Source organism: Antedon bifida, chromosome 7, assembly GCF_963402885.1.
Source record: "Antedon bifida chromosome 7, ecAntBifi1.1, whole genome shotgun sequence".
Taxonomy (NCBI): domain Eukaryota; kingdom Metazoa; phylum Echinodermata; class Crinoidea; order Comatulida; family Antedonidae; genus Antedon; species Antedon bifida.
The window spans coordinates 12,977,826-12,988,196 of record NC_136232.1 but is presented as its reverse complement, the minus strand read 5'-3'; the positions used below and the strand labels follow the sequence as shown (position 1 = coordinate 12,988,196).

Here is a 10,371-nt window from a genome sequence, read left to right as displayed (position 1 = left end):
ATTAGTAAATATTTCTTAGCAAAGAGGTAGTTTAGAAGTCGAACGTTGCATGTTTTCGAGAGATACTCGAACGTCGTTAAAGATTTTCGCTACCTACGGTGTTCACCCCATAAGCACATGAAGCCTCAATTTCAGGGGTAGAGGAAAGTAGATACTAGTATAATATATATATATACATCAGTGCTGATAGGAACGTGTCGATTTATCAAGAAAAGTTAGGCACAAAGCTGGTTTATTATGATTGCCGTTACCTATAGATAAACCGCCACCGTTTTCTCAGACAAGAGGTCTTGAGAAATTATAATGGTGGTTTGTGGAAATGGTCCCACAAACCACAGGGCGTTGTTTGTGAACTGTATCATTTATGGACTAGGGTTTCTTGTTTTTGTGACTTATGCCAGAATCTCATGCATTATTTTTTATTTCTGTCCAGTAAAAGCAATTTCGCTCCTTGAACTCACCGACAATAAACATGCGGAAATATATTACGAATATCAAACAATGAAAGAATAAACCTTTATTGGCTATATTAATTGAGTACAATCAAGTTTTTATTTTATTACTAACAAACATAAGTGTACCCTTTCCATCACGTGTCATTCAATAAAAGTTGTCTTACACGGTTACTATACACTGCAAACATTATTTCCTGTTTTTGTTCTCAAACACTTTGACAAACTAATTGACTACAACCAGGTAGAGCGCCATCTATGAAAAATAAGGATCTGCATAAAATGATCAAAACAAAACATCATGCATTGTGTCAATTTAAATCTATGATCTTTTTTTAAATAACATGTGTCACAATTCTTATTCTACTTTCCATTAAAATGAGTTAAAAAACATAGATTAGTAACATTAAAACAATCATCCTCGGTTCATGAAACATTTCGATTGATTATTAATATGTTAACTCTTAAATTAGTTGAGCTGAAGAACAATTCAAAACTTTAATTTGCTGCAGTTTTAAATAATGAGTGAGTTGCTATAATTTTAAATTTAATCTAAATATTATTAGACAAATATATTGGATTTTTATATTCACACAAACTGGCACGACACCAAGTTTCTACATGCGTAGAGACAAATCCTCCCCCTGTCCAACCTTCCTCAAAATAATACCGAAGCTACTTTAAAGCCCACATGAGGCAAAATAGTTATAGCAGAGAAACCGTATATTGTGGAAACATTTTGTGTAAGTTCTAAATAATTAATGACTTTTATGTATTTTTTGCCCTATTTTTGTAGAGCTGTTAGTCCTATTGTTGCAGGATAGAAATGCTCATTGCGTATCATATCCTGATAATTGATAAGATACCTATATTCCAAATTTATTTTGTTCAGTAATTGTCATTTGTAACATCTTCTTTTCTTGGCTGACACCTCTTCTGAAACCGGTTAATTCCTGTTCCACCTCCTGCTATTTCGACGTCTATAATAATAGGCGTATGTCCAGTCGTAATGATTGTTTCCCTTTACGGCGAGATACCAGTATTTACGTGGCATACAATCACAACTCTGGCATCCGTTGGTTTCCACGCGGTATCCATAGTAACAAGGCCATGGGCATGATCGTTCCGGACAGAACGTTTTACCTTTGAAACAAAAGTAATAATATATACATAATTAATAATACGAAACTGTTTTGTCAGGTATTTTGATTCCCTTTGAATTTCTGGAGTGGAGGGGTGTTGTTTGTAGGAAATGTTTGTGTGTTGGCTAATGTTTAAACAGGAGAGTAAGTTACAATTAATAATTTCATACTTCCCTGATTTGATGAAAATAATAATCGAGAGTATCCCTAGACAGTTGAGTTGTCGCCGAGCGTACGTGGGCACACTGTAAAATACAGCCATAATATCAAAACACTCCTCCTCGATCGACCACGTTAGTTTTAGTTCTCGAATAAGGCCTTAACGCTCACTGTACACATCTGGCTCGTGTGCACTTAAAAGAACCCTGTACAACTTTCGGGGAGGTGTGGTTTGGTTTAATGTTGCGTTCGTATGTGGTCCAAAACTGGATTATGAGGCAAACACTAATGATCCCCTAATTTTTTTTTCACTCACTCAGCAAAGCATAAATGCTGTAAGTGTGTTTCCTTATCATAAGTCACGTAGAATGTCTTATCGTCAGTATTGCGAAAATGACAATGTTTGTGCTATTGTCACGTATATTAATAATAAGTACAAATAAAGTACAGTTTGTAGATGGAAAATCATTTTAACATTAAAGTGATTTCCATCCAGGTCAGTACATGCTTATCCTCTAAAGGTCACATCATGCAACATTTATAGCGCTCTTGTCTGTCCCCGACAATTGCTGTGTAAGCTACAACGGGGTCCCTACTCGCCTTGGAAGATGTACTAGGTTCTCTTTAAGGTGCACACGAGTATTTGGACCTACGACTTATAGTCCTTCGAGAAGACTCGTTCTACCACCAGAACTATGGTGCGAGTGAGCCTCGAACCCTTGTCCTACTAAAATGTCTATTATTGAATCCAAATCCATTACCAACCTGGAGTACACTGTGAACAAGCCCACACTTTGCCGACACATGTGCTGCGATTTAAAATAAAACAAAATAATAATATATAAAAAAAACATTATATATTTTAAGAAGATGTTTTGCTGAAAAATACTAAATTCATTCTCCAAAGTGACACAAACTTGGATCTATCAGCAATCGTAAATATTTCCAAGATAGAATAATGACAAGAAATTTTGATCTAAAGAGTAACAGCAAACAGAATATAGGCTATATATATAAGCGTAAAAAGTCTACACAAATTTGAACCATTGATTTTGCATAAATTCCGGATATACGGACGGTGACGGTAACCGAAACCAATTTTAATTGGAATTATATTATTATTGGAAATAATATAATATTAAAGGCAGAAACAAATATGGACTTTCACCATTCTTTGCATGTCCTCCAGTTCTCCTTTCTCTCATTGTACTTCCACCATTTTCCATCTTCATTGTCGTAACAGTCTCGGCTTGCTATAAACAGAATTAAAAGAAATCGGCAAAATAAAATAAAAATACAATATAGGTATATGATTACTTTTGTTTTCGCGAATGAAACATGAATATTGTCGGTAAGTCCACATACGTTCGATATGTGGTGCAATTGGTCAGAGGACAGCCATTGTTAATGGGATGTTGGTAATCATTGCTTTGTTGATACTGTAACATTTATATCATTGTCTCAAAACCTTATCCACAATTTAAATTTGACAATATGCCTAGTTCGTTCTGTGGATGCGCTCTCCAAGTGGGACATGTTCTGCGAAAATTGATAATATTGTAAGTTATTAACTTGTAAAATAGAAGTACTTTGACAAAATAAAAAAAAATAGTGTCTGTGGACTTTCCAAGTTTTTAGTAAAAATTGTTAATAATTTTATTATAGGCCTACGGTAAGTTGTTACCTTTTAGGGAAGAGTGTATATGTAACAAAAATAAAAGTCATCAATCAATCAAGTTAACATTTATTTTTTCAAATCAAATAACAATAAAAACATTTATTTCAATTTACAAATAATTATGAAATAAACACAAATGGTAATAAATTTCTTTAAGTGGCAACATCCCAAAAAGTAAAATCAAAAGGATAAACCAAGAGAAACTTGTGTTGGGCAGGCCATAAATATTAGTAATAAAATTCTTTCATGCAGTAACACAACAAAAACAAACAATACACACAAATACTTCAACAAGAATTTGTAACAATTGACTCATAAGTTAACTCGTAGGGAAGAATAAGAAAATAAATGTCAATTACCAATATCAATTAAAAACATATTTCAGTTAAAAATTATCCTTAAAAAGTTATCATTTTGCTCCGGTTTAGATGTGTGACACGTCATGCATCTTGTTCATTTGTTCATTACCTCCACATACTCCCCTATGATGTACAGCCAAATGCGAATTAATACATCTGCGATGATTATGAAACATACACATGTTGCTGTATGTGACACCATCGAGTGCACATACCGGGTGATACGACATACTGCATGGTATAAAACATTCCACTAAAACGAAGAAAATGATTAGAAAGAAAATTGTTAAGTGAAAAGTATGCTATTGAAAATGACAGTTTCTCATTGGTCCTGCAACGTAACTAAATGCTAAAAAGTATCATCATAAGATAGTTTCAAATTGTCATTGACATCACAAAAAAGGTGATGCCATCGTCATTTTGCATCTATGATATTGAGGTCTTTCTCGACATTCGTCACTACATTTCTTATTGTCTTTTTTTTTTAGTCGGTTTTCTTCATTCATTTCTTGCCTGTTTTGTTGTGATTTGTAGGAGCGTCGTGTGTCATCAGTGGAATTTAACTTGGGATATGCTATACTAATTAGGCCTATGTTTATTTACAAGATATTATCTTAGTAAAGTCAAGTTATATTATTTGACTTTTCTAAAAAGATAACATAATGTTTCAGGCAACTCTAATTTAATATTAATTTTATACATTTATTATTCTTGAACATTATCTTTAAATGACGAGTTAACGTTTGCCAGCATTCCAACTGGGATTGATTGGATCCTGCTAGACTGGTCACGTGATTGTGAAAAACCGCCGTTTCCACAAAATTTAGAACTCATAAATCGAGTCAATCCCAAAGGATAAGTCTAATTTGCTGAGACACTGATAAGTTGGCTTTCTTGAACCCCGGTTAATTATCAAACGATTAGACAACTACAATTCATCATCAATATTATTAAATTAGTTGTTATGTAGTAGTGATTTAGCAGTATTAGAAGTGTTTAACACACATTACCAAATCTATTTTGATCTGTGATCTAACATTGATATACAGATTCTTAACGATGATTCGTCACATGTCAATAACTCCTTTTTTAAAAGGAGTATTATAGTCAAGAAAAGTACTTTCGACTAAAATCTTGTTAATGTATAGGTTATAATCAACAAAAATGTACATAAGACGGTTTATTTCAGCTTATATACTGGATGCACTTTCCAACACTTGTTGCACTATAAAATCCAGACAACAACAACCAGAATAGGGTTGGGTAAAACATTAAAGGCTTATTCAGAAACATTTATTAGAAAATACATATATATATTCTCTACTTTCCTTGATGTACTTAACAACGTTATGTTGGAAATTATAGTTTTTAGTAGAAACGTCCTTATTTTATTAGCCATAAAACGGTTACATGTCTACATCAAAATCAGTAGCAGAATAAGAAACAATGAAAACAATATGAAAACTTAATTTTATTTTTACCTTGGCAATAAAGGGTCTGTGAAATAAATGTTAAAGCGCACTATTATGACAATCGGCACGTATATCCTAATACTGATTAAATTACGCATTAATTCAACTTCCTAGCGTTGTTATACAGTAGCTATAGCCCATAGGAATTCACCTAGGTACAAAACACAATACTACAGTACTTTAAAATGTTTTTAAACTTGAAACAGTCAATGTAGTCGTCAAGTTTGATACAAAACTCTGTCGTTCTCTTCGTCTAGACTGAAATAACAAGAGAACGATGGAATTGTGGTTATATTTCTGCTTAACAATTTAAGACGTCAAAAATTATATAATTTTCTAAAAAGTCTTTCCCTTATAATTTATAATTATGTCATACTTATATTGAAATGCAAATAAATTAGTTACTGACGGTTATGTTCTCCAATGTAAAGAGTTGAAGAGACGTGTTAGATTTGTTAGAAGAGACAAAAAAAAAAACAACAACAAAAACAATTCTACAAAGGAAGCCTAAAAGGGGAAAAAAAGATTATAAAAACAAATTTCTTTGGCATTTGAAAAAAAGAATTCAACTTAACCTTTAAGAAATCATATTCCGAAAAACAATGTAAAATTAAATTTAAAAATAAACAATCTTATTATTTTTGCTTGTTTTTGCTCTCGTTATCAACTACTTTAATAATACAATTTATACACACAAATGTGTCTAATATGTCCATTGTTTATCATGCTTATAGTTTCAGGAATAAGCCTAGTAACTTTGTTTGTTTGGAGAACCACACGTAATTGATTTGTTAATTATTTGTAACAACTGCAACTCTACATGTTTGTCAGTATGGACCTGGAGTTATTGAATAATAATTTCAGGAAAAGCGCCTGAATGAATATTAGTCGAAAAATCAAATTATTTGTTCATAACATTTAATCAATATTTTAATTACTAAATAAAACGAGTTGATAGTGGTGGCGCAGAGGAAGCACAAATCATTATTTGGGTCAATTAATGGTCACATTGAAAATGTTATTCAGTTTCTTGGAGAGAAACAAGTTATAGCTATTTTCTAAAGTATCACGTTTTTTACAGCCCTAGTTATGTGACTTCATGGTAAGTTGAATTATAAATTAAATAAGCTTTTTTGTATGAGGCAGTCTACAACCGTTTGGGCAGGGAGAAGTGAAATTACACTCTCTGGTTTGGGCGTACATTCTGATTAGGCCTACTATGCTGCTGTGTAACCAGGGAATTATTTCAGTATTAGAGCACCTTGAGAGAAGAGCGTATGTCTGATACAATTTTATCTTTATTAGAACACATTTTTATAACGGAACGTAGCTGAAATACAAAGAACAACAATAATAATTAAAATTAAGACTATATACAAACACAATTTCACTTCTTGAAGCAAGGCTTGAAAAAAGTTTGTTGAAATCCCAATTCGGGTTATACATAAACTTTAAACATAATAGACATAGACCAAAAAAAGAACTGAAATGCTAAACCTCTTTAGCCTGAAAACGGAGTGGAGACAACCAGTGCTAAAGACACTTAAATGAATAAAATTTGTAATAACAAGATCAACAATGTGCCAAGTGTATTTATTATGCGGCAGTGAACGCAAAAGAAGAAGAAGAAGGAGACACAAGACCTGACTCACGACACCTAAGTGCACTCAAAACGTGACTGAACCCCATCATCGTGTAGGAGGAGCTGCGTTGTAGAGTTCTCGCGCTTGTTGGTGGACCATGGATCTCTTATTATTGATAGGTCCATGCTATTAGGACGCAACCGAATTGAAACAAATTGTTCGTATAGTAAGAACCAAATTACCAAACCCTTATTTTTTGGAAAAGGCACAGGCTTCGTACCGTCTCTTGGCGTGTATGATATAGTCTAATGTAATGGACATAATTTTCTTTGATTACAATTAATCGTGGTTATATTAATAATATTTTAATAATTCACTTACAAACAGGAAATATAAAAGCTAATGTTTTTTAGCAAACCAAATAAAATGAATGAACTGTTAATCATTTATAATGAATACCGGTATGTTTTTTTACAAAACATGAATGTTTTGGTTACATGAAGCAATAATATATATGGATGTTTTTAGCATTTATATTGATTTTTTGCAATTGACTAATTATCTGGTGATACGGATTAAGAATGTTTTCTTATTCAGTAAGGAAAACATTCTTAACGCTGTTAAAATAATTGAATGCGTGTTTCACACACGTGATGCTGTTCGAACATGTTCCATATTAGGCCTAGGCCTACTCTGTTCCTTTCTCTTTCCTAAAAACACACGGTGGCAAGTCACTCATAGTGAAGTTGTTTATAGTCTTAATTTCTGTGACTGAAAATGATGATGATTTTATGTTTAGTATGGCCTGTGAACAACAGGTTTGTTAATTAGTAACTTCCGAATATTCACTACGGTATTGAATTTAATTCACTTGTATTTGAGTCGTTTATAATAACACGATATCACGTCTAGGCCTACTAATTTTTTTTATTCAATTTGTTCTGGCTAATAATTTCTACCGCCGTTGCTTTACTTTTGACGTTTCGCGTAACTCAACTCCTATGTTTTTTTTAATGCATTTATATATCTGTAATTTGTCTCTGCGTAGTTATCTATTAATTAACTTACAGTATACATAGTCACAGACATTGTGTTTATCATTGTCGATTAGGTCTGCTCTCATTTTGTAACAGGTGAACTACAATGTATTCACGCTATGTATTGAAATGCAATGTCAAGTTTCGATAGATTCCTTGTTGTAATTGTTTCAAAGAGGCCTCTGTTGCTTCTTGATCATCATTATTAAAAAAAATTAATAGAAAACAGAAGTCCGTCAACGAATGATCCCATATGGAATGTACGGACGTTTTGGATGAAATCGCTGTAGGTCTACATTATTATTGTAATATTTAATAGAATACCGGTAGGCTTTTCAATTCAATTTCTTTCCATGGGAAATAACATAATTACGTATAACTAGATTGTACGCTCGCTTCGATCGCGTACCATCTAGGTCGTGCTCACAGATGGTTCTCGAATACACAGTAATTTCAGCGTAAAACAATGCCATATAGATGGCTGCAGTGGCGTGCTCTCAAATTTGAGTTAGTGTTAACCGACCAACCGACCGACCGACCGACCAACCGACCGACATAGTGATCTGTAGAGTCGCACGCCACTAAAAACAGATTTTTTTGTATGTACGTGTTTACAGAAAGGAATAAATAGACACGACGATTAATTATGTAGGCAACTACTAAAATTAGCACCCTGGGAATTACTTCCGAAAGTCACAAATTGAGTACAAATTTTTGATTTGGACTTATATAAACAAACCCAATTTGTGTTTTGTATATAACATTATGGTTGAGGGATGGGGAAAACTGTCACTGTCATAGTCGATTGAAATAGTATAGTACATGTAGGCCTAACGATACACCACTGCGACGTTTATATTTTTGTATTAATACAAATGTTGAGAATCAACTGTCTGTAATACAGTTTATTTGTATAGGCCTATCATGAGTTTATATATCCAACAGTAGGGCCTACCCACACTCACAGTAATACAGTTTATTTGTATATGTGTTTAGGCCTATAATTATATCTAACAGTACACACACTCACAGTAAGACATTTGCAATTCAAATGGCGACCAAAAATAGTTAATACGTATTTACAGTATTGTCAAAGTATTGCAATAATACTATCTAAAGGTGTTAAGTTTATTCCCAAGGACCCATACCTACGTCGACCCTACCTGTCTTCAACACTATGATGCTGTACTCGAGCTGTTCAACTGGTTTTCAGCTATTAAAAACAATTATCGTAGAAGGAGATAGGTAAATGCGAATTCATCCTCGTATTATTGTGTGCGGGTATTTTTCAAGATGGAAATCCATTAGACAGTGTATACCACCATCAGAAAACGCCCCTATTTGGGGAAAATCGTTGAACCTAAATTCGTTTTAATTGTCAATAACTAATTATCTAGCTCAATATAATTAGTAAACAGGGTTACATCAGGTGGTTAAACTAAGTACCGAAAGTGCGAATCAACTTTATACACCATCGAGTAAACATTCTAGAAGTAACGCGCGATTTACCGAATTTTGCCCTTACGTAAATGTATAATAGATTAGCACAATAAACTGTACTGACTAATTACAATAAGGCGCGCCCCAATCACATGCTATTTACAATATTTATTGAATTTTATTAAAAAAAAAAAAATTAAAATTATAATACTAACACATATTAAAGATTTGTACAAAATTCAGTTATTTAGAAAAAACAAACCCCGCAGTGTATAGGCCTATATCGTCTTATTAATTAACACCAGTTATCGTTTTTGTGAATTAATAGTGTGTACGGGTCTTGTTAACATTCATATCATGAAATGCATGCGCATAATATATGGATAAAATAAAAATAGTTTTCTTACGATATATGAACACAAATGAATCTGATTTTATAATATAACACTATTTATTATAAATTATATACGATATCCAAATCACTAAATTGTTTGTAGAAAACATCACCTTACCTGTTTTGCTTCAAAATGATAATACTAGGCTTTAATTTTGAAACTAGGCCTAATTCACAAGAAACAAATATTGTGAATATAAAAATACATAATATATGTCTAGAAAGAGGACGATGTTCCGTAAAATCAAGAGCATGCAACAGGTGACAATGCGGCATCACATAAAATGAAAACATACAGATCAAAATTGAAATAACAAAATAAACTGTAAATAAAGCTAAAAATGTTGACTGACATCTGGGATTAAATACTAATAATTAATGCCTATATAACTGATTAAACCATCACCTACCCTGTTGTTGAGCAGCACATACACTAAGGAGACACAGTCCCACAAGGGTGGATAAGGCGAGCATGTTGAACTTCACAACGTACGTAACTCTACTGTACTACAGTACTATAACTTCACAAGTTGTTGATTATGTACTTTTTACGCCTACAGACTTTACAGTTAGTCTGAGAAACTCATGGTTCGTAAACAAAAACAGTAAAAAGTTAGTCAATAATAAGTCTAGAGAGGGCGTTAGCGTTGCGGCA

General features: G+C 32.9%; 1 protein-coding gene across 1 annotated transcript; it reads right to left on the bottom strand.

Annotated features, from left to right (window-relative positions):
• Nucleotides 1–502: 502 nt before the first annotated feature.
• Nucleotides 503–10,292, bottom strand: LOC144848024 (uncharacterized). Its single transcript, XM_078704687.1, has 5 exons — nt 10,127–10,292; nt 3,900–4,043; nt 2,922–3,006; nt 2,519–2,562; nt 503–1,595 (listed from the first exon to the last, which is right to left on the bottom strand). Exons 1-5 carry the CDS (start codon nt 10,188–10,190, stop codon nt 1,399–1,401), a joined length of 534 nt encoding a protein of 177 aa, XP_078560813.1. The 5' UTR covers nt 10,191–10,292; the 3' UTR covers nt 503–1,398.
• Between the last annotated feature and the right edge of the window lie 79 nt (nt 10,293–10,371).